Consider the following 25,246-nt stretch of genomic DNA (forward strand, 5'->3'; position numbering starts at 1 on the left):
ATCTTGTAATAGCTGGGCACCATCAGTTTTCTTCACATTTGCTTATGTACCCATTTTATCTTCAGCGATTGTGTTGGGAAGGTGAGCATCACGGAATGCCAGGTTTTTAGAACAAGTTCTTGGATTGAGGGAATACTTGAGTAGAGTCCCAATGTCCATCTGCTATCTTAATACTTAACATATAAATATAATTACGTAGATCTATGTCTCCATTGTTATATATAAATATATTTACATATGTACAGGCCTGTATGCATACCTCTATAAATGTCCTTTGCCTCCCAGTTCATTCCTCTATTTTCTTTTACTTTCCTCTTGTCCCACTATATGTTTGACCTTCCCTTGGCTTTCAGTAGTTCCTCTGGGCTACATTGCACATGATCAACCCCCCCCACCTCCCCCCAGGCATTCTACGACCTCCTCACCATCAATTTTAGATCACTTGTTATTCCCTTGTCCCTGGGTTTGTTGGCTTCCAATTCCTTTCCCACACCTTCTCCTCTCCCCCAGACCTATAAACAGTTCCAGGTCTGTCTGTTATAGGTCTATACATTTCTAAAGTTGTTGTTTCCATTGCTCTAATCCTTCTCCAAAGATTTCTGCCGCTCATCAATTGACACCAAAATGGCCGTGTTGGCGTCTTTGAAGGATTTGTATTGGGTTCCTTTTCTTTTCCTTGTTTGTGTTTACTTTCAATGTGCTTTGAGGTTTGGGAACAAAAAAAGATGTCTGAGGGGCATGATCAGGGCTGTAGGGTCAATGGAATTCTTATAGGACAGCCCTTCTACCCTCCAAGAATAAACAAGTACATTGTCGTGATAGGAGAAAAAAATGGTCAACATAGCAATTTTCAGTTTTTAAATTTTTCTATCAAAATTATTACCCTTTGGGGTCGCAGGGAGGAGAGAAGCCAGTCAGGGTGCAGTGTAGCAACGATGAAACATGCAACTTTCCTCTAGTTCCTAAATGCTTCCTCCTCCCCCACTATCATGATCCCAATTCCACCTTACAAATCTGGCTAGAACAGAGGGTGTACACTGGTACAGACAGGAACTGGAAACACAGGGAATCCAGGACGGATGATTCCTTCAGGACCAGTGGTGAGAGTGGCGATACCGGGAGGGTGGTGGGAGGGTGGGGTGGGGTGGAAAGGGGGCACCGATTACAGAGATCTACATGTAACCTTCTTCCTGGGGGCGGACAACAGAAAAGTGGGTGAAGGGAGATGTCGGACAGTGCAAGATATGATATAACAGCAGCAAAATGACAATGATGAAGTAGCAACAAAAATAATTTTGTGGTTCTCGCCACCACAACATGAGGAACTGTATGAAAGGGTTGTGGCACTGGGAAGGCTGAGAATCACTGCTCTAATGGGTTATCTCTGGAAAGGCAGTGGAACTCAGTAAAAGAGGGGCTTTCCTTTGCACCACCCACATGCTGTGGACTTGCCCAGCACCCGTGTCCTTAAAGTCAGTGTGCCTTCAGTTGTTGCTGTTGTCCTGGTCATCAGGTCAGCCAATTTTAATATTGTTGTCGGGGGGGTGGGGGGGGTGGGCAGGGAGGGGATTCCAAGGATGGGCACTAGTGGCAGACCAAGGAGGCTCCCACTCGGTGCTGAAGCTGCCAAGACCTGGGGTACAGTGTGCAAGGACACTGGGGACTTACTGTGAAAAGGGCCCGAGCAGAGCTCTTCCTGATAGACCCATAGACACGTATGGCAGGGACCCTGAAAAGGCGCCATCTCTGAATTCTGCCTCCTCTGTGCTGTGAAGATTGAAATTTTTTGTGCTCTGTCCTCTGCATTAATGGGAATGGCAGAACTTTGACTCTTGGCTGGGTAGAAAGTGTGCTCCTTGAAAAAGCTATTTCCAGCTGAGTCCTGACGGCTCTTGCCGATATTGTAGTCACATCTTTTCAAATACAGCCTCCAAATTTTGCAGCCAACCTGACTGATTCGGAGCAGTGAGAGTGTCTGTGGCTTGACTTGGCTCTGCCATGGCTGTCTTGTCGGCTCTGGAGGACGGGCGGTTGTGCCTATCGGCTGTCTTCCCTCTCTGTTGCTGCCTTTTCTCTCTCCCTCTCCCCGCCTCCCCTCTGGCTTCTTGTCCCCTTCCCACCCCCACCCTCCTGACAAATTAGATATTATATGTGCAACTCTGCCTATCTTCATAACCGTCTTCTGTTTTTGCCCTAGGAGCAATGATTTAACTGGGCAAGTACTGAAAAGAATTTGCTGCAAATCTGGCCAGAAGAATGGATACAATATTTTTCTTGCTGCTAATCCTAATGCATTACAATTTTATTTATACCCATTCCTGAGCCAGTGCTCAGTACTTCAGACATCAATTGTAACAGCCAAATGTTGAGTAGGGACTGTCATTACCAGGCCTGCTTCCAAGACTTTTACTCTTCCAGAACCTAACCAGGCTTGCCCAGCTTAATGAAGAGCTGCTCCTAGGATCAGGAATTTTGATGATAAATGTTTTGTTGAGATGAGGTGGCGGCCCTTGAGTGCCTGGAGAACAGGAACTTTGCCTGGCGCACTTGATTCTCCTGGCCAGGTCAGGCAGTGGTGCCCTGCACTAGGTCTTAGTCAGGATTTGCAAAGATAACGGTTGCATCCTTATTCTTAACTTTGTAGCAGATGTGCTTGCCAACAAACGGATCATTGTAAAAATGTAACCTTTCTCAACACAAGAGTCTTGGTCACATAACAAGAAAACCTTTGTAGTCAATCGTATGATTTCTGTCAATTTGTGAGCATCTCTAATCCACTCTTTCCTTGTGTTCTTGATAGCAAACAGATGTTAGCATATTTCTATCAGAACTTTTACTACACTTGATCTTTAGCCAAAAGTCCAAGAAGCGATCTACAGAACTTTTAAACAACCCACAATTGTAATGACTTTATTTGAAACATAGTACATTTTTCTTAGATGTTTGAATTAAAAAGAGGCAGTTTGTATACATATATATTTCACAAAAGGAGTCCTTGAAAAAATTGCACATGTTCTTCTGATGCATTTGTGTATACATGGGAAAAACTATACAACATAGGTTTTAAAAAATCAGTTGTAACATTTGTGGTTCTTAACAAGAATATGGTTTATTATTATATTTTAGAATATAATGATAAAAGGAACTGATTGATTGCTATTTTGTTATCCAAAGACACCTCTTTGTGTTAGAAACCTGTAAAATTACCAAGGATGATTCTTCATTGTAATCTGTAATTTATCAAATGAGCCTGGTAAAGTTTGAGTAATTAAGTGGACAAGAGTCTTCAGTTCATCCATGTTTCTCCCTCTCTCTCTCTCTCTTGTAGAACGGTCACTGGATGACCAGGCCCCCGTGTAGTTGATAATGTTGGATAACAGCTTTGCAGCGTGCTTTGTGGTTCCGTTTCTAAAAACCAATAGGATGAAAGTTTTCCCGCTCCAGATTATGAAAATGGTACTTGGAAAACTGAAAACTATCTAAATGATTGTCTTTGGTTGGGCCGTGTTCTTAGCGAGCAGAAGCCTTGGCCAGGGTCTGCTGGTGACTCTTGAGGAACACATCGCCCACCTCCTGGGAACGAGAGGCACCTTGACCATGGGCAATTCCTGTATCTGCCGAGACGACAGTGGAGCAGAAGACAATGTTGATAACCAACAGCAGCAGTCTGAGCACAGCGCAGTACCTACGGCTGACTCAAGAAGCCACCCCCGGGACCCTGTTCGGCCACCACGGAGGGGCCGAGGACCACATGAGCCGAGGAGAAAGAAACAAAACGTGGATGGGCTGGTGCTGGACACACTGGCAGTGATACGAACCCTTGTAGATAAGTAAGTATGTGACTCACCGTCACCTGCTGTGTGAGGGGAAGGCTGCTGCCAGGAGCCAGGGTTATGTTTACCGAGCCTGCTTGATGCTGCCTCCTCGTGCTCCGATGGCAGAGTAAATGATAAGGTTTGATGTTTTCACTGCTAACATCCACTCCTGTCTGGAAAGTTCTAAACATTTATGTTGCAGAGCATACTAACTACTAAAATCTTCATTAGAGGCAATGGTTTAAAAAAACAAATGGGGCCAAGAGTCTTAGCCAGCTGCATAGGAGACAGTGGTGTGAGGACTCACTGCCTTGTGCGTGCCTGTCTGTTCTGTGGTCAGCTGTGCAGCGTGGATTGGTGAAGGAGTGCGTGTGTGCATGGCTGACACAACTTCTATTGGCAACCTGAAGACAAGGCCTAGGAGAGTTTCCATTCTCAGGCTTCTGCAGCCTTGGCTGGGCCTGGGCAGGTCCATTTAGAAAGTTTGTAAATTGAAGCTGCAAGGAACACACCTGGGCCTGTTTAATTTTCCCTGCTTTGTCTAACTCTTAAGTACAAAAATCTCAGATTGAATAACAGTATAATTAAAGGGCATTGTTCAAGTTGAAAAAAAGAAGATCTTACGTTTGTATGGTTTAGTAGTAAACATCACAAGTTTTAAAACCATGAGGGACCCAGGTTCAAATTCTGGCCCAGCTGCATGACATTGGGTCAGTTACTTTTCTGGGCTTCAGCTTCCTCATCTGTAAAACAAGGCTTTTCATTCAGGGCTTGTTATGCAGTAACATATACAAAGCATTGATGGCAGTGTCTTACCTGTAACAATGTCTTCCAATTTATTAATTTTTAATTAATTGTATTAATTGGGACACTGAAGTCATTTGTTCTCTTTTAGAAATCGCTGTATTGGCGTACACTGTACATATCATGCAATTGTTTATTCATATTAAGAAGAATTATGCAATCATTGTCCCACAATCAATTTCAGAACATTTTCTTCTCATACTCTTTGTTAGCTCCCCTTTTTCTCTTATCCACTCCTGCCATGCTCCTAAGTAATTATTAGTCCAGTTACTCTTTGTAGATTTATCTCGAAGTCATTCATTTTCTTGTTAACACATAACAATTTGCAAATTACAATTGCTCAGTAGATAGTTAAAAACACCCTGCCATAGAGTTGATTCTGACTCATAACAACCTACTGAGAATGTAAGTCTTTAACAGCTGGTGGGTTTGAACCATTGACCTGGAGGTTAGCAGCCCAGGTTAGTCCATCACATCAACAGAGAGCTTTCAGTAAAACCAGTTTTGTTCAGCTACTCAAAAACTATAGTATAAAGCAGGGTGTACCCTTGCAGATGATCATACAAGTGTGTGTGTGTGTGTGGGGGGGGTCGTTACTATTACACACAAGTTGAATCTGCTGTGGGACATACTTGGGAATGGTAGTCCCATCAAATGTTTCCAAAATTGATTCAGAAAGTTCTTCCTAAATTTATTAAAGTCAACTTTGATGATGTTCTGGAATCTGAATTAATTAAATTTAATATAGCCTCACTGTGAGTCAGAATTGACAGCAACAGGCTGTGTATGTGTTTGTTGATTTACTTGTAGGAAGTATGTATTGAATCCTAAGGATGTCATTAATGTTCCCAACCCCACCAAGGCTCTGGACATTGTCATATACAGCTTCTTAATGTGAACATTTTAAAAATGAACCACACAAACTATGTGATTCTTAGCCATCAATACCGGATCTTGTACTGACCTTCAAGGACAGTGATATTGAAGGAAAAAACCAAAACACTATTCCTCATACTGAAAAATCAAACGTCGTTCTTCCCACATAAGGAAGTAATCCACAGGCAATGTTAATTTGAGCTCTTTGGAAAAACAGGTGCAGAATAAACCTTGCTATACTTCAAAAGAAAATGATTAAGGAAGTGGTGGCAGGGGGCAGGGCCTGGGGGTGGGGGTGGGGGGGTGGGCGGGTAGAGAAGGTAGTATTTTTTCCAGAATTCAGGAAAAGATGACATGTTATACATGAATGTGTTGATAAAGCCCGTAATTCATTTATGTGATAAACATTTGAAAATCAGGTGGCTTTTAGTGTAAACCAATGTTTCCTGAATTTAGATTTAACTCTTAGAGCAGGTATACCGCAAGTGGGGAAAAGGCACGTTAGAGAAGATGGTGACCAGACCAAGTTAAGACCACTTATAAACATAGAAAGGTAACGTGTTATTAGGAAGCTATTAAAGGGGAAGAATCTTGTAACTTGTAAAATTCCTATGGCTATTAAAACCCAGCCAGGAAAATTATTGAAGTGGAGGATGTAGTAAGACTTACCCCCTACAGTGGTGTACACAGCTCTCAGTTACAAATGATCTTTGTTGTCTTCGCCTCTCTACTTGTTTACTTGGAAAGGAAGACGTTGATCTGAGCAGAGCACAGTTAGCAATGCCCGGTGAGCGCAGGTGCTGTAGGAAAGAATTCTGTGGTGTGGATTTCTAGTTTTCCATGCGTTGGTTTTGAAATAGGTGCCTATTTACAGCCTGCTGTTAGAGCATGCGTCCTTTTTCTCTCCCAACTCAACAAAGCATTGTGCTCTGTGTTGTTGTGGTCTATTTGTAACCCTTCCTTCTGAAGTTGTGGGAACTTCTGAGCCATAATTTCTCTCTCCGAATATTGCTTCTGTTAATTTTTGAGTGAATTTCTCAGAACTCTCCTCCAATTCATTTATTTTCTGTCCAACTGTGGCCCATCTGAGTTGGGCCATCTAGTGAGCTGTTTCAATCTTTGTTTGATTCCCATCTGTCTTTGTTTCTTACAGTTGTTTTTTATACCTGAGAATCTTTAATAGACCATCAGGCCTCACTGTTTACACTATTTACAACCCATCACCCCACAGTCAGCACTCAGCACTTCACCATCATTCAGAGCGCAGAGAGCAGCGCAAGACTAGAGCCGACCCGCACACTGGTCTCAACGAAGGCTGCCCGGTGTGGTGCCCTGCTTCTTGTCCTGCCCTCACAGTGTAAACAGGGGTCCTCTGTCAGTTTACTCAGTGCCTCTGTTTTTGAATCTCCGTGCCGTTTGTTGGCGATCTGTCATTAAAACAGCCCCACGCATAATGCAAACGTGCTTTCCCGTGTGTGTTTCTAAGTTGGAGAAGGCTGTGACGTGCCAGAAGGAGAAAACGTGAGAGACACATCTCCTTCGCGGCATGAGTTATAGGGCCCTTAGTGCATTAAGTAAGGTCTTTAGTGTGCAAAAGGTGCATTAAGTGTGCAAAAAACGCTTCTGCAGCCAGATAGGTGGTGCATCGATTAGACGCCAGTGCGATGCCCTCAGGGCCCTCCCCGGATTGTCCCCAGAACAGTGGTTCACTGCCCACTAAGTCAGTGTTTGCGGACCCAGCGCACTCCACGGCTAGGGTCAGCTGTACTTCTGCAAACTCACTTGGAAGTACTATTGGTTGCAGAGTCTCGGGATTGATTTTACCGCCCGGCTTTTCTTAATGTCATGTACTCTCCCCATCCCTCCGGGTAGACATTTTTTCTCTCACTTGCACAGTGCTCCTTTCATTGCTCTCGCCTGCCCTCTTGCCCACTCTTGCTTTCCCTCCTCCCTACGCATGCCACCTTGTTTGTCACCCTCTGGGTCCCCGTGCCCCTCTGTCTCTGACCAAATCTGCAGTTGGTGGCTCAGGGTCCCCTCTTTCTGTGAAAAGGCTAGACCTCACGGCATGGCCCTGCCCTGTCACTGCCCTGCCCTGTCACTCCTGAAACCAGTTGTAGCTCAGTTCAATATTTAGAACCTCTGTCCTGCTCCTTTCCCACTGTCTCATTGGTTGAATGTGGCTCCTTCCTGAGCTCAGATGGTTTGGGCGTCACTACCTGGTCATAGGACTCCCAGTCACCTCTGCTCAGTCTCTGCTCAAAGCTTCGTTGTCCCATAGCTGTAACTCCTGCCTCCACCTCTCTGTTCTACAAATGAGTTTATGTTGAGTACAGGGGCCTGCGCACGTGCTTGCATGTGTGTGGGTGTGTGAAACATTTCTGTATGGAATGTAGGAACCCGTGTTTCTGATGGGTTGTCGACTCTGTCATAGAACATTATTTTTCCTCTTCACTAATCCTGCTCTCTCTACCACTTAGCTCTGAAGATCAATAGGTAACCCTCCTGGTGCATGTAAGATACGTCTTCCAATCTGTCTGCCATGTGTGTGTTTGTGTCTGTACAGGAAAACTATATATGTAGGGTTTTGTGTCTGATTTAAAAATTTTCATAATTGATATAGTTTTATATCTCTCTCTGCTTTTAACTTCTCTCGCCATTTTATTACTCTATCTAGATTGACATTCTGACTAAGAGAGTATTCATTTGTGTCCTTGAATGTACAGCATTTTGTTATCCTTCCATGTGGGGAGATGGTCACTTAGATTGCATCCAAAATTGTGTTCCCACAAAGACCAGCGAACACCGCTCCATGTGTCTCTTCAATGGCCCGTGTAAACTTTCCCTGGCCCTGGGGGTATATGCCAGCGTCATGTCATTATTGCCAGAATTATATTCTCCAGAATGAAGAGAGGTAATGCCATTTTAAAGCAACACCTAAAATGTTAACTCATCCAATTATGGTGCATTGTGTTTCTTCTAACACCGTTTTAGTGAAGTTTCAGGCTGTAGGAATATTTTCCAGAAGAAAATTTAAAAGGGAAAACGTTTAGGTAGGCTGGTGCTTCCACGAGCCTGCAGTTGGGATTCTTTGTCCTGGTGTGAAAGTAAGTGTGTCTCAACTGGAAAGCAGAGCATCGGCCTGGCCTCCAGCTTAGCCCTGTGCTCTGCCCTCAGACCCCATGGCTGCCCATCTGCATCAACATTGCCCATCCCCTTTGTGGACCATCACAGACAGGGACCTTGGGACATGAGCGCACACAGTGTATACATGGAGCTCCATCCCACCCCCTCAGTTCATGATCATCTCGAACCCTGCACTTCCAGTTTAAAATCTAATTTGGGATTGCCATTGATTGTTTCCTCAAGTCTGACTCCTTGAATGTTTGTTTTCCAGTGATCAGGAACCTCCCTACTCAATGATTACATTGCACGAAATGGCAGAAACAGGTATTTTGTTTTCTTTCAGTTTTCTTGTGGATTAATGATTATGAAGAAATGCTGCCATCATTTGTGTTTGTCCAGATTAGACATCAGATTAAACGTTACTGGTTACATACTTTGAAATATGCAATATGGGCTAAAACAGGTCTTTTTAAATGGCTCTCATGCCCTCGTCCTCCCTGTATTTTCTGCTGGTGGGTATACCTAGAAACCTAGTGGACGTTCAGGTTTGGGGGACTTTTCAGTCTCTTATATGAGACAGTCCAAACTCAGAGTTGTCTTTTCACCCAGAGAAACCACAGAGTTCGAGATTTAATTTATAGAGCACACTTTTTCCGCATCCTTAGCCCTGTCATGGCGTGCTTCACACCCAACCCAAAAGGTCCCAGATACGTAGCACATACAATAAAGGAAAAACCCTCACTAGATAGTATTAATAAACACTATCGCACCATAAATATGAACTGTACCTTTCAGTGATGTTTTTATCTCACTTAGAATTAGTCAAATGTTATTTTAATTTTGTAATTGACAAACCTTTGATCATAACTGTGCAAGAATAACTAAACCCACTGCCATCAGTTCTGACTCATAGCAACCCTATATGAGATTTCCAAGACTATCAATGTTTATGAGAGTAGACAGCCTCATCTTTCACCCACAGAGCTGCTAGTGGGTTTGAACTACTAGCCTTACAGCTAGCAGGCCCAATGTCTAACCCACAGTGCCACACCAGAGGTCTTAGCTAGAATAGGGAAGATTTTTTTACTCCTTCAATTCCCTAAACATCCTTCTGAAAGAGAGCCAACTGCTTAGTATATTTCTCTGTTAATTCTTGTGTAGTAAATAAGATGCTTAAAACTATTTTAGTCATAATTTGAGACTAAGACCGTAGCCTAAACTTTCTCCTGCTGAAGATCCCAGGAATCACCAGAGCTTTTGTAAATTAGGATGTGTTGACCCTATCATGATAACTAGTCGTCACATGATGATTTTGTCCAGACCAAATATCAGCTGCCTAACAGCTCTAAGGAGGACCCCTGGTGGCACAGGGTCTGAGTGCATGCCTGCTAACCATCAGCAACTCACAAGAGAAAAGAGGGCAGTCTGCTTTTGTTAAGATTTACCTTCTCAGAAGCCCTGTGGGTCAACTCTGCTCTGTCTAGTAGGGCGACTGACTATGAGTCGAAATCAGCTCAACAACAATGGATTTGCTTTGATTGGAGTTTTAATGGCCGCAGTATGATGGCCAAAAGTGTTTATATTTTAATGTGCATTAGTCTTGCATGATTTTATAAGTTTTTATATGTTTTTACAACTTTAAAATAGTAGCTCAGTCATCTAATCTTCTTGATTTACTTGTAGATGAAGGATGGTTAGATGTTGTCCAGTCTTTAATTAGAGTTATTCCGTTGGAAGACCCATTAGGACCAGCTGTTATTACGTTGTTACTAGATGAATGTCCTTTGCCCACTAAAGTAAGTAAATACTTATTTTCTATGAAGCTATCATCTATGCCTAAACCTAGGAGGAGCGGTCACAAAAAACATTGGATGTGTTGCATCTCTATGCATTTGAGGTTGGCTTTATTCAGCATTAATTTCATGTTATAGTTTGCTTTTTATTGCTGTTAAAGTGCCACATCCTCTTTCTGTAAACTGCTTTTTGTAAGACTTTAGCTTACACTGGAAGCATGTCCAAAGTGGCGGCATGTCTATCTGGAAGGGCAATCTCTGCTCCGGAACTCAAACAGAATGTTCAGCCGCTGAGTTGATATTCTCATCTTTCTTTAAGCGATTTCCACATACGTAACAAAGTTGTTGAAACTTTCTATTCAGAGGAAAAACTATTGCACTAAGTGTGTTTTTTTAGCTTTTTTCAAACATATTCAAGAGTATATAACTTTGGTTTCTCGTATATAAAACAAAAGCATCAAACTTTCGTTGACTTAGTCCATGTAAAATACTGAATCTTTTTTTTTTTTATTCTGGCATCTTCCATTTGTCTGTTTAAGCCTCAGACAGTTATGCCCAGCATGGGAACAGACATGGGCAAAGGAAAAAGTCTTTGGTTGAGTCTTTGATAAGTTGACCTGTATTTGGGCTAATAAGAGGTTTCTGGTGTGGTTTTCTTATAAAACATCACTAACATTTGTTTACACTTGGTGAAAATTATTTTAAAATAACTTTTTTAAAGTTCTGTTTATTCCTCTAAGCTGGAGGGAGTGAATTGGCTGCACCACTCCAGAGTAAAATGCCTGAATTTCAGGTGACAGTGGCTCCAGAAAGCCTAGAATCTATGAGAACTTGAAATTTTGTTTTGTATTTCCCCCTTCTTGATCAGGATTTTTCTGTGCAATCTATGATTGAAATGGTCAGGAATAGTAGAGTGGAATGACCCAGTTTTTCTGGTCTCCTGACATAGGAGGCCATTGTCTTCCTGGATGCAATTAGCCACACACACATTCCATAGTGGAAACCAGAAGCACTAAACATGTTATTAGGCCAGTTCACTGGGTGTCCCATGAAACCACGACCCTGAGCTGTCAAATGAGAAATGAAGCCCCGTGAGATGTTAGGTTGCACATACACAGCCTCGGTCCCTGTTGTGCAACTGATACACTTTTTTTAATGAGTAAGATCTATCGGTTCATGTACGATAACTTTCAGATTGTTCAAATGATATTCCCGTCAACGGGTAGGGCCTTTTGAGTGGTCACTTCAAGTTCATTTAACACGTGGTTACAACTTTTATCTCAGAATAATCTTGCAGTAAAACTGAGTAATATATTTATCAAATCCCCTTGTACATTCTTGTTTTCAGGATGCACTCCAGAAATTGACTGAAATCCTCAATTTAAATGGAGACGTAGCCTGTCAGGACCCAGGCCATCCTGCAAAACACAGGAACACGTCTGCAGTCCTAGGTTGCTTGGCTGAGAAGCTAGCAGGTAACTGTGAGAAGCTCCGCAAGGATCTTACATCATCTGGTATTGAGGGGAAAGTGGTTCTGCAGGTCTGTGATCAAATCTGTGAACCCAAAACAAGTATCTTAAAGTACAATTGAGGAACAAAAACTGGCCGGGGAAGGGGGAAAAAAGTTGGCTCAAAAGCTTTAGAGGTGAATGCAATATAATTTATCTTTGTGACTCCTCTGAGGGAAATTTGGAAGAAAACTCGTTTTACTTATTACTTTAAAATTAAAAGGAGGAGCTAAACTCATTATAACAAATGAAGATGGATACACGTGCTTTATACAGCTTGGCTAAATCAGGAAGGCAGGAAAAGAGGAGAGTGAACTTGAGATGGGAAGCATTCCTGAGAAGCCATTGTATAGCACGTCTGTGAATATGACCCGTCTTAGGAAAGTTAGCATCCGGGTACAAGGTGAAATGCACAGCTAGTTCCAGCGTGCTTCGTGGAAGAAGCAATGGATCTGAAATCAGAATCCAGGGGTGAGGGTTCAGACTGCTACGTGCTCTGTGAGCTCAGTCCTTAGGCTGTGAAGTGAGGGGCGTGTGCGCTGCTCCCTCAGTGGGTGGGGGATGCATGAGGTAATGTGCACAAGAGGACTTTGTGAAAATGTACGGTTTCTACCAAACTTCCCACTAGTTACTGCTTAGTAATAACAACGTGGCGTATTTAATTCTCTCCGATGTTTATTCTGTTCATGTAGGTCCTGCAAGTATAGGTTTACTTAGCCCAGGAATCCTGGAATACTTGCTACAGTGTCTGGTAAGTGAGGCATCAAGTCTTAGTCATCTAGAATGGTGCACTTTCTCAAATTGCCAGCATTGCCTCTGGCACAGACAATGGAATCAGTCATAAATTTTATTTCCAGGTGTTTCCTGAGGCTTTATTTATTTCCAAGTTAAGAGAGAGAGAAAAAAATGTGGGTGTGATAGGAATTCTTACCAGCAAAAACAATTGCATTGGTCTGGTTTTAAATTTAGCCATAAGCTAAACTACTGTGATTGGCTCTTTGGTGTGTCCATATGTCTGCCAAATATTAGCAGGGACCACCACAGTGGAAACATTGCATGGCATTCCGAGCCAAGAGACCATCAGATTCCTGGTGTGTACAAACTTCTGCACCTCCCTCCGCCCCCACTCCCTGGCTGCCCTTCCACCTGCGAGCACCGAGGGTGCACTGCAGCCTGTACCACTCCTGCTCTCGCACACTGCCAGCCGGGAGCCCTGACTGCTCTGCGTTTTATGTTCTCAAGTGAGCAGTGAGGAGCCCTGGTGGAGTAGTGGATTATTTGTAGGGCTCCTAACCACAGAGTCAGCAGTTCGAAACCACCAAACTCTCTGAGGGAGAAAGATGAGGCTTTCTTTCTACTCCTATAAAGAGTTACAGTCTTGGAAACCCACAGGGGCAGTTTTACACTGTCCTATAAGGTAGCTACGTGTTGGATTCAAATCGATGGCAGTAAAATAAGAGGAAGAGTCTTTTCAAGACTCAGCTCTGGAAGACCCTATTTTGTATTACCGATGTGAAATGTGCAAGGAGCCCTGGGGGTGCAGTCAGCTCAGCGCTTGGCCTCTAACCGCAAGGCAGCTGGTTCAAACCCACCAGCCGCTCCTTAAGAGCGCTGTAGAAGCTGCCTGCTCCCGTTAAGATTTACATCCTTGGAAACCCTCTAGAGCAGTGGTTCTCAACCTTCCTAATGCCGTGACCCTTAATACAGCTCTTCATGTTCTGGTGACCCCGCAACCATAAAATTTCTTTCGTTGCTACTTAATCACTGTAATTTTGCTACTGTTATGAATTTGGCAACCCCTTTGAAAGGGTCGTTTGACCCTTTCAACTCACAGGTTGAGAACCACTGCTCTAGAGGGTCGCTATAAGTGGGAATCAACCCAGTGGCCATGCATTTTGTGTGTGTGCGTGGCTCTGTGGGTTTGGTTTAATATGGTATGTGCTAAAACAACATGATGCTAAGCATCTTACGGATATAGAACTTGAAAAGCAGTCCTTTGCCCTTAAGAGATGTCCTGGTTAGTTGAGGGGAGAAAACTACTCAGACAAAACAGTTGGCCTCCATTTTCTGACACAGTGTAGCCCGAGGCTTCCTTCCGTCCCAGCCCTACAGGGTCTGTGAGGCGGTGAAGAGGGTGTGCTGTGACAGTCAGGAGAGCCTTCTGATGAAGGGGGACCTCAGCGGGGCCTGGCCACACGGTTAAGACTTGACTCTGCACAGGACTAAGGGCAGGAGAAAGATGAGGTTTTCTGCCCCCATAAAGATGTGGACTTAGACACCCCTTAGAAAGGGGCAGTTCTTCTCTGTCCTATAGAGAATTCTTCTGAGTCGGAATTCCTGAGTGAGGCCCGAGCACCCCAGAGGCAGAAGCCCATCGAGAAATGCCCATATTTCAAGAATGTTCTCCTCAGAAAAAAGTGTTGCGGGGTAGGAGGGCAGGTAAGAGGGAGTTCAGGGCCAGACGGGCCAGGCAGAGGGTGGAGAATGGTTCGGGCCAGAGAGAGGATGTTGAATAGACTTTGCAGCCAGGGAACATGGTGACGTGGGAGCTGTGCAGAACTTCGTTGGGCGCAGGGACATGAGTAGGAATCACCCGGAGTTCCTGGAGCTCTGCTGGAGGTCCGCCATGTAGCTGTGGGAAAGGGTACTTGTGAGAAGCATGTGATGTTCAGTTCAGCAGCTAGACCTTTCTCTAAGTGAACCCATCTCACGTGAACTAAATGGGCCCACTTGCTCTCTCCCACCCACCACCACCACCATTTGTAGATAGAATACCTCTCAGGGAACAGACGGAAAACTCAGCCATTCTTGTTAATTGTATTTGCAATTTTGAAACTGGGGTTTTTCTTAGCATTCTGAATAAAAAGTTACTTTACCTTTTGACTTGCTTAAAATGAATGTAAGAATCAATGTAATAACATTGACTAAATAAACTTTAACTTTGTATGTTACTACGTAAGAAACCATAGTGCACTTTAACAAAAATACTTTTGAAGGGACGAACAACAGAAACCTTGGGGGAAGAGAGACAATAGTCAGTGTAAGATATGAAAATATTAATCATTTGTCATTTGTCAAGGGGCTATGAGGGGGAGGGGGAAAAGAAGGGCTAGATACCAAGGGCTCAAATAGAAAGTAAATGCCTAGAAAAGAATGATGGCAACATGTATAGATGTGCTTAATACAGCTGATGTATGGATTGTTATAAGAGCTGTAAGAGCCCCCAATAAAATGATCTTTAAATAAAAATCTTTTGAAATTTACATCTCTATAAACTAATCCAATGATTTCATTTAAAAAAAGTAATAATAAGATTGAGAGACACCACCTTGGTTCTTCGTTACTAACAATACTAGCCAAATGGATAAGTAGGACTTCAAATGAGCAAAACTTTCCCGACTGCTCAGTAAGAGTAATGTACCTCTGTTGGGCAAGAAGATGTGAGTGGCCGCGTGCTGCGTCTGCGGAGCAGTGACGCCCCCTGTGCTTGCTGTCTTTCAGAAGCTGCAGCCCCACCCCACCGCCATGCTCTTTGCTCTCATCGCCCTGGAGAAGTTTGCACAGACAAGTAGGTATACCGGCTTCGTGCACTGATGAGCATCTGTCCTCCTGCTCACATCCTGTGTTTCTCCGTTGCTGGATGAGCCTTGGAGCCCTGTACATACATTCTGCTTTGTCTGGGGAGCCACTTCCAGGCCAGTGAGATGGAACAGGAACAAGGGCCAAATGTTGACAATAATCAGAGCGTGGCGACCCTGATTACCATAGTGATGGGGTTGCCACTTCCTGCAACACAGCAAAAGCTCTTTGGGGCTGTGCTAGTCCTAGACAAGATCCCCAGTCCATTGTAGTCTCTAAGTGCATCCCCTCACCTCGCCATCGCTAGTCTGCCAAACAAATTCTCTCTCTCCTTTCTTGTTAATTCAAGGTGCATGTCTCTCCCAACAGGTGAAAACAAATTGACCATTGCCAAATCCAGTATTAGTGACCGTCTTGTCACATTGGAGTCCTGGGCTGATGATCCTGATTATCTGAAACGTCAAGTGGGTTTCTGTGCCCAGTGGAGCTTAGACAATCTCTGTAAGTGGGCACGGCCCTTTCTTAAAATGACTGCTTCCATTTCCAAACTCCTGGCTTTTACAGAACCGCTGGTCTTCTTTTGCCCTTCCTTGTAAAGCCCTAGACTAGGAAGCCTGTGTATGTTGTAGTGGAAAAGCATGCTTGGAACCCGTCAGACAAGAATTAGGTGCAGTGCGTTTGATGACAGCACTCTCCTCCTCGTTCCTGCTGCCTCCATCCAGCTCCTCAGTCCTATGGTGCTGCCTAGCCAACTCTGCCAGTGCAGACTGCCTCCTCACAGTCCTACAGAGGGGTCCCAGTCATTCCACCTCAGGGCCAGGCCCCGACCCTCACTCTTCTCCCAATCCTGACTTTGGTAGTGAAAACACTGCCCATGTCTTACACACACCATGCAGGTCACTCCTGCCTTTCCTCCTCTTCTGACTTGTACTAAGGCTTAGTCTAGAGCATTCTGTCTCTAATCCTTTGTGAGCATGTCTCACGTACCTAAGCTACATTAGGACTTCTCTAAGGGCTCTAGAAACGCAGCTAGGCGCTAAAGCACTGGGAAGGGGACATGTAAGGCCCTGCTCTATCCCAGGTGGGAAGCAACTTTCTCCACAGCCTGTGCAATGGCAGTTAAAGAGTAATTTGGAAAGAGCCTGGTTCAGATTTTGTTTCATGCAAACCTGTAACCATTAGGACAAGACACTCACAGTGGGCCTGCCTTTCCTGGTCTTCCCTTGGTCAGCTTTCACATGGGTGTGGAGCAGCAAACCAAGGTTGTGCCACCCCACATCTGCCCTTTATGACCACCCGACGCCTGGACTAGGAGGGCAGCTGGAAATGACACCTGCCTTAGAAACCTGACTACCTTTTCTTTGGCAGTTTTAAAAGAAGGTAGGCAACTGACCTATGAAAAGGTGGACCTGAGTAACGTCAGGGCTATGCTGAACAGCAACGACGTAAGCGAGTACCTGAAGATATCGCCTCATGGCTTAGAGGTAAAGGTCGCCTGCACTGTCCTTGCGGGAGAGGGAGGGTGGATCTTTTTGCTATGATTTTTATCCCCTGGCTCTGAACAAGGCAGCTTCTTACAGCCTAGGTGGAAGTTTTTCATACTGGGAAGGTAGTTAGGGATGGAAGTGGTGGGGGAGAGGGTATTTCAGGACAATAATCTACTCTTTTCATATCCCATGTGGCACTGCATAGGTAGTAAGCACCGTGCTATTCACAGACCGTGTGCTTTAAATGTAGCTGGTTTTAATCTCTCTATTCAGCTGCAGATACACTAGTCTTCGGGGTCATTCATCTTTTTAACCTGCATAACCACTTGAAGTTCATCTAGGGCTTCCCCTCCTCCCCGAAAGTTGGGGATGTCACTCAAGTTTATGGTGGAGGTGAATAAAAGAGCTCTTCATGCCCAGGAAGGTACTACTGGGCCCAGACATTCCAGGCTTCCGGTGCTGTTTGAGAAGCCTATAGCTAAATCCCTTATATAGCTTCCTGCTATATATTAGACTATATAGGTACCTCATCTTATATCCTTCAGTATCCTCCATCATACCAAGTGCAGGTTAAGACCATGTTGAGGCATTTGTACAAGGCTGTAATATGACAGTAAGGCTGTAATATGACAGTAAGGGTGTAAAATTGAAGTTGGTCGTTTTTATTGAATCCTCTATATCCATTTCTTGTAAGAGACCTTGTAATCCTGGTACCAGTCATGCTAGGACTCCCGAGAAATGACGCCGTAGGGTAATCATAGCATCTCATTCATTTCGTGTGGCATTCTTAATCACGGAAGGAGTGGGCATAGGAGGGAACACTGGGCCTCTCGAAGGCTCCAAGCAGTCTGCTGCCCTGGTGCCTTCAGATGCTGATGTGGACTGTCACTCTCCTTGGTTTTCCAGGCTCGCTGTGATGCCTCCTCCTTTGAAAGTGTCCGTTGCACCTTCTGTGTGGACGCCGGAGTGTGGTACTACGAAGTCACAGTGATCACCTCTGGTGTCATGCAGATAGGCTGGGCCACCAGAGACAGCAAATTTCTCAATCATGTGAGTACACTGGGCCTGGGGATGGGGGCGGACACAGCGTGCTTGGCAGGTTGGTGGGTTGTGGCTATTCAAGCATGCTTATTTTTCAAATAGGTGTGTGCAGGAATCATTTCTTGGACTGAGCTATATAACCTTTAAGTGGTTTCCTCAACTGATTCAGAATTAGGTTAAACAAACAGAACAAAACCACTGTCTTAGTCAGTCCCAAGCGACAGCAGCCCTCAGGTTTCCAAGATGGTGAATCTTTACGGGAGCCGGCAGCCTCCTCTTTCTCCCATGGAGCAGTTGGTGGATTTGAACCAACACCCAGGCAACTCCCATGCCTAACCCACAGCACTTCCAGGGATCCTTTAAAGGACAGGTGTAATTGCCATTATTTTGCTCTGAGTCCTAAGACCCAGAAGTTGGATGGATGCATCCTTTGTCTACGGGCTCCGGTCTTTGGCTCTGTTCATAGTTTATGGTAAACTTAAAAGCTGTATAGGAATTCTCTGCCACTCATAAAATACTAAGCAATAAATTCTCTTGCTTAATTTTTTTGAAAAATTTTAAAAATTGTGAATTAGGTAGGGAGTTTACATTTCAGATCTTTAATTTTGTATTCCACAGCTTAAACTACTAATCAGACCCTCTTTTTAGCTCACACCCCACCCCTTGATTTCCCTTCTCCCCAGTGTGGATGTTATTTTCCACGTCACCTCAGGTATGATCTGTCAATCCTCTAGCCTCTTGCTTTATCTTTTCTCCCCTAACCCTCCTAGGCCTACTTAATTTTTATCCTGTAGTTAGTGGGCACATTTGTATTCTACACCTGGCATTTCTCTTTTGTTCTGAAACGCTGTCTGTGATGGAAGGAAGAGCAGCCCTGAGCTGCTGCCAGCTGGGGCGGGAGGAGTTGGGGCGCCTCCTTTTCCCACAGTGTGTCATTTGTTGGCCTCCAAGTTATAAGCTCTTTGGAAGTAAATCCAGATCCAATCCAGAATATTTTTTAGACGTGATATTTTTTACCCTTTGAGCTGGAAAAAAAGTCCCTTTGATTACCTTGTTAGTCTAAAATTAAATAGTCCCTCATCCCACATGAGCAAAGGGGTTTCACAAGTACTCCAATAAAATCAGACTTAACTTGGCTGACCTACGCCCAGCTCTTGGCAGGACCCTTGGCAAGGCTGTACTGAGCCCAGGGATTGCTCATCCTTCTGAAGGGCCCGACTGGAGAGTCCGATTGGAGGAGGAGGGCCAGTGGAAAGGGCAGACAGGGCCCTAGTCACTGTTGCTTTTGTTGGGAACCTTGCCTGACGCAGAGCCTCCAGCCCCATGGGGCCCTTTAATTAAAACTTGGGAGCCCCGGCTTTTGTTGTGAGAAGAAACTGGAGAGGATTCCAGTCAGACTCTTGTTCCCAGTATGAGCACTGATTTGAAACATTATCAGCTAGACTGACAGCCTCACCCAAGTCATGTCCTAAAGACAATTTTAAAGAACTTCTTTTAAAAAAAAGAATCAATTTCCAGGACATCTGTATTTACAGTCTCTCTGTCATCTGATTCCCACGGTAGTTTTCACTGGTCAACGTCTGCTTCACTAGTGAGAGAGCCAAGACTGGGAGGAGGAAGTAAAGGCACAAGGACTAGAATTTAGCCCCCTTCCTGTCCTATCACAGCGGTTTTTGTCACATTGGGAGGTGGCGAGAGCCTCGGCGATTAGCTAGTCTCGTCATTTGGGAGTGAAGAATTAGTCCCAAACTAGAAGAGGTAGGAATTTCTCCAGGGAAGAAGCTATGACTTACAATGTCATTCTCCGTTTGGCAGCAACATGTTACAGGACTGGGCAGGGTGTATCTGAGACATTGGCTCTTTATAGAGATGGCCAGTGATGACGAATCGTGAGACATCATGATTTGGTAGCTGAAAGTGTACTTTGTGCCATTTATTCCTAGATCTAGACCTTCATGTTATGAGGCTAATGCTTTCCTGCCACCCAAATTGCTTGATCAATTATTGACTTCTTTCTATAAAAAGAAAACATTTGTCATAATCTACATACTAGCTGATTCCTAAATACTAGGGTTAAAATAGTATTTTAATGATAGAACGTTTGCTGAATGTAGGCTCGGTGATGTTGCCACACTTGGCTTTCAAACAGACATTGTTCTGGGACATTGAATTGTTCTGCCTGTGTAATTGGGGTGATGTCTTAAAGACCAGGTCATTCCAGGGATACACCCAGTTTCTGAAGATTGGAAGTCCCTCCATCATGCCTCTTGTTTTAGCTCTCACTGTGTAGGTTTCAGTTTTGAAAGGATGGGCAGATTTCTGGGCTCAGTGACAGGTAATTAAAATGCAAGACTTAATAATAATAGTTCTCGTTCCACTCACCTACCATGTACTTTGTATTGTTAGTCTGCTGTGTATTTTTACGAGGGTTGGTGGTAGCCATTCTCGTGGGTGCCTTTTGGCTTATCTAACTTTTCATGAGCATCTTTCACCTACATTGCCTCTAATCTTTTTGAGGGTCTGGAAAGCTATTTTTTTCTCCCATTTAAAGATGAAGAAACATGGATGTATGAATTGTTATAAGAGCTGTAAGAGCCCCAATAAAATGACTTATTAAAATATAAATAAATGAATAAATAAAGATGAAGAAAATGAGATTCAGAGAAGCTAATTAAGAAACTTGCCCAAAGCCTTCTAGTTTCCACATGCTGGAGCAGAATTCGAACCCAGAGCGGGAGAGCCCATGCTGTTAAAGCATTCCACCTTGGAGCAAAGCTGCCGTCAGAAGGAATGGCTTGGCAGTGCTGGGGCTGGAGAACCCCACGGGCTCCAAGGCAACCCCCAAGGGCCACGAGAGACAGGAAGTACACCAGCCAGTGTTTGGAGAGAATTGTCTGACCAGGGAAGCCACCACTGCCCCCATGAACCCAGCCTGATCATCCCTCCCGGTGGGGTCATTTGCACCACACTGAGGGTCTGACAGAGGGTCCAGTTGCCTGGACTTGGGTCAGAGCTTATCACTCCCGATAAAGAGTGGGAAGCGGCAGAACACAGTATCTCGTACATCCCCCAAAATAAAAAGGGGGGGGTGGTGTTGGGATGCTGACAGGAAGAAAAGGGGGTAATACCTAGCCCGTGGGAAGGGTTCAAAGATTTCCCGAGTCATGCAAGCTTTCTTTTGTTTCTTCTTAGTGTTTCCATTACTCAAATGTGCATGACTGGACACAAGCAGTTAAACTAATCACCTCAGATAACTAGTGAGCTAGGCTGTTCTCTCATTCATCTGTCCCGGTCAATGGAAGCTGAAGATAATCCCACTGGAAATGTGCATAGGCTGGAAGAGGGACTAGCACATTCAGGTGGTATAAGCTCCAAGTGATTTTTAAAGTGCATCGTGCTTGATAGAGGAACCTATTTCATAGACCTATGGAAGCAACATTATTACGTTTCTCCTTTGTCCCACAAAACTGCTCTGTTGTGGAATCCGACCAAGAATAGAAGACATTGCATGGTTGAAGATTTTGTAATCTTCCACTCTTGTTGACTGGGAGTGAAGCCTAAATGTTAATGGGTTTTAGGTGATATACTTTTACGGACTTGCTAAGCTTTAGAAAGGAATCACAGGTATTCTCTCCAGTAGGCTGCAGAGTTTCTTCTCTCTGTAAAGTCAGTTAGGTGCCAAGTGCACTTTACTCTTGAATAGTGCATGGCTACAGCTAATTCAGAAGCATCACTTTGAAGAACAGTCATCTAAATTCAGTGCAACACAGTCCAAATCGTTCGTTCTTCATTCTTATCTCTTCCTGCGTTGTTATCCTCAGAAGAAGCAGGCTGCCATCAAGGCCCACACCTGGATTTGGCCCTTTCTTCACTGAGACTTTTCACTCTTGGTCCTGAAGACAGCCACGTCTGATCTGCATGTTGTTGTCACCAGGTGCCATCGAGTTGACTGACTCACAGTGACCCCCACAACAAAACACAGCTCAGCCCAGTGCCACCCTCACAACTGTTGTGATGTTTGAGCCCACTGTGGCAGCCATTGTGCCAGTCTGACTCTTGGACAGTCTTCCTCCTTTCTGCTGACCCTCTCTCCCTAGCATGATGTCTTTTTCCAGGAACCAGCCTTTCCTGATCACCTGTCAAAGTAGTTGAGACAGAATCTCACCATCCTCACTTCTAATGAGCATACTATTACTACTTCCTTTATAAATATTCAAAATAACTTCTAAAGAGGCCCTCTACCCTTATATTTTATGGAATTATTGAATACAATACATAGTAAAACAGACCTGCCAAGGGCCTGTGTGATGGTCAAATGGAGCTGATCTCAGATAACTATCCAGGTGTCTGTGTGCGTTGACGGCATCTGGTATTGGTAGTGATATCAAATGTCCACTGTAGCCTCTCTCTTGGCTTCAGCTTCAAAACCTCTAGAGCAGCAGTTCTCAACCTGTGGGTCGTGTCCCCTTTGGGGGCTGAACTACCCATTCACAGGGGTCGCCTGATTCATAACAGTAGCAAAATTACAGTGATGAAGTAGCGGCGAAAATAATGTTATGGTTGGGGGTCCCCACAGCATGAGGAACTGCATGAAAGGGTCGCAGATTAGGAAGGTTGAGAAGCACTGCCCTAGAGCATGTTGGTGTTTCAAAGACTAGTACGCCCAAGAAGGTGCTCACCGCAGCAGGGGCGTGGGAGGTGCACCAATCTTGAGTTCAAATGGTTTAGATCCACACTTGGGCCTGGCTCGCTCAGAATTGTGCCCTCGAGCAAAGTCATCCACCTCTCAGGGCTCTTGTCCACCAGCCTCATGCCACTAAGGAGCATTACATAATAAAACAAACTAACGTGTGCAGGGCACAGAAGAGACCGCGAATATTTGTGCATGACATCGTTTTCTCTTTCTTGGAACCAGACCCCCAGGGCATAATTTGGGTGTTTTCCATGAGCCACAAACCTTCCCTTCATCCAACAAACTTGGACTCCCAGCTGCGGGTTTGTGGTTATAGGAAATACACTCTGTGTTTCCAGATCAGAGCAGGCAGGGCCTTGCTAACTTTCTGGGCCCTGTCTCCCTCCAGGAAGGCTACGGCATTGGGGACGACGAGTACTCCTGTGCGTATGATGGCTGCCGGCAGCTGATTTGGTACAACGCCAGAAGTAAACCTCACCTGCATCCGTGCTGGAAAGAAGGTATCCCGTCCTCTCCAGCATGAACTCACTGCCTGAGTTAGCGTCAGGCATCTTGTTTTCTAAAAATGGGTGTCTGTTTGCCTACTTATTTTTAACTTTCTAGTGTGACTTTGGTGTGAGTTTATATAGCAGATCATCATTTTTGCATCAAACATCCAGATATCTGATCAGCCCTCCCCATAGCTTGTCTTATTCCTCTCCCCCCCATTCCCCCCCACCCCATCTCCCTTCACCCAAGCTACCACCTAGCAACCCTCCAGTCCAGTGTTTCCCAAAGTGTATGCCACTGCTCCCGGAGGAGTTCTGGAATGATCCAGGGGCCCTGCAAAAGCAGCTACCTGCACTTTACCCCAAACCATGGTTACAAAAAGGAGCCCTGGTGGTGCAGTGGTTTGAGCCGAATGGTCAGCAGTTTAAAGCCACCAGCAGCTCCTTGAGACACAGACTGGGCTTTCTACTCCCATAAACAGTCTCAGAAACAACGCACTGGGTCACGATGAGTCAGCGCTGACTCAGTTGCAGTGAGTGTGAGGGGTTACAGAAGTTTTTCATTGTCAGATTGGGGGAGGGCTAAGTACTTTTTCCTCTGGAAAGGGAAGGGTAAGCTCAAATAAGTGTGGGAGCCCGTGCTCTAGTCTGTTATCTCCCTTCCCCTCCCACGCCTGGCGCCCATCAAAGTCTATCGTATGGTCTGAACACCTATTCTTAATTGTGTTTTCATATCAGCAGTCTTACGGTATTTGTGATTGGCTAACTTCACTCAACATCATGTCTTCCAAATCCATCCATGTCACGAGCTGTTTGAACTTCCTTATTATTCTGTAGCTAGCGATAGGTAGTATTCTGTGTGTGTGTGTGTGTGTGTGTGTGTGTGTGTGTGTGTGTGTGTGTGTACACCAGAGTTTGTGGGCCTCTTCTCCCACCAGTGGACATTCAGGTGGTTTCCACTTTCGGGAATAGTGTGCTGTGATCTGTTTCCATCCTTTGATTTTTCTTTGTTTTCGCCTTTGTGTCTAAGATGGGCTTCTTGTAAACACTCTTATTGATGGGTCTTCTTTTCTTATTCAGTCTGCTGTTCTCTGCCTCTTGACTGGTGCATTTAATTAATCTCTGTTGTTGTTAGTTACAGCAATTAATTTATTGCTGTCGCTTGTATGTTTTGTGCTTGTTTCTAATCGTTCCCTGTGCTGAGTTCATTGTCTGTCACTGTTCTTGTCATTTTTCGCTTCTTCGATGCTGTTTACTGTTGACTGTATCTGTGATTTCCCTTTTTTATGTTAAAAGGGTTTTTCCATTTTCTTTGAGGTTACCTTATTATGTACTACTTTCTTCCTAAACTTATCAGTCTGTTATCTCTTGAGATCTACTTAACTTGCTCTCCATTAGAGTATTGTGCATGATTTCCTATTTTTAAGTCTTTGTTTTCTTCATTGCAGATTGAATACTCTGGTTTTCAGTTTGTTTTACTTTGATGATTGAATTGACTTATGTGTTGGTCTCAGATTGATGTCTGCTGTTGTTGCTTCTGTCCAAAAAATTCCCCTTCATACTTTTTGTTTTTACAAATTCCTTTAATTTTTCCCTACCTGGAAATGCCCTTACTTCTCTCTCATATTTGATGGATAATTTCGCTGGAAATAAGATTCTGGTTGGCATTTTTTTCTTTCAGAATTTTATCTGTGCTGCCTCTTCCACTTCCCTCTGCGCAGAGAACAGCACCGGTTTTAGCCCTCCCCTTAGCACTGCTCATGGCCCACTCACTCTCGCTGGAAGGGGGAGATTATGTGGCCCCATTCAGAAGAGATGAAAAAAGTAAAAAAGGAACAGCTGAGAACACACACCTTGTTTGGCTGATTGATGAATGAACCATGTGGAGACAAAACCCAAGCAAACTCCCTGCCATGGAATCAGTGTCGAATCATGGAGAGTGCAGTGCATATGCCCCGCCCAACTCACTCTGCCATTCCCCAAACCAAACTTGCTGCTATCCAGTCAGTGCTGACCCATAGTAATCCTACAAAACA

The 25,246-nt window shown here is 44.4% G+C and overlaps 1 protein-coding gene across 3 annotated transcripts in view; it reads left to right on the forward strand.

Moving 5' to 3' along the window:
- RSPRY1 (ring finger and SPRY domain containing 1) overlaps positions 1–25,246 on the forward strand; it is a 49,488-nt gene that overhangs the window by 13,894 nt on the left and 10,348 nt on the right. For all 3 annotated transcript variants that reach the window (XM_004704649.3, XM_045293771.1, XM_045293770.1), the window contains 10 exons: positions 3,329–3,830; positions 8,893–8,945; positions 10,305–10,417; positions 11,763–11,889; positions 12,615–12,673; positions 15,424–15,490; positions 15,871–16,002; positions 16,870–16,985; positions 17,895–18,038; positions 23,111–23,222. In XM_004704649.3, the coding sequence (XP_004704706.1) occupies positions 3,484–3,830; positions 8,893–8,945; positions 10,305–10,417; positions 11,763–11,889; positions 12,615–12,673; positions 15,424–15,490; positions 15,871–16,002; positions 16,870–16,985; positions 17,895–18,038; positions 23,111–23,222 (1,270 nt within the window). In that variant the 5' untranslated portion in view covers positions 3,329–3,483. The remainder of the gene's footprint in view (positions 1–3,328; positions 3,831–8,892; positions 8,946–10,304; positions 10,418–11,762; positions 11,890–12,614; positions 12,674–15,423; positions 15,491–15,870; positions 16,003–16,869; positions 16,986–17,894; positions 18,039–23,110; positions 23,223–25,246) is intronic.

This window comes from Echinops telfairi, unplaced genomic scaffold (genome assembly GCF_000313985.2).
Source record: "Echinops telfairi isolate 266 unplaced genomic scaffold, ASM31398v2 ScPeMD7_2291;HRSCAF=2852, whole genome shotgun sequence".
Lineage (NCBI taxonomy): Eukaryota > Metazoa > Chordata > Mammalia > Afrosoricida > Tenrecidae > Echinops > Echinops telfairi.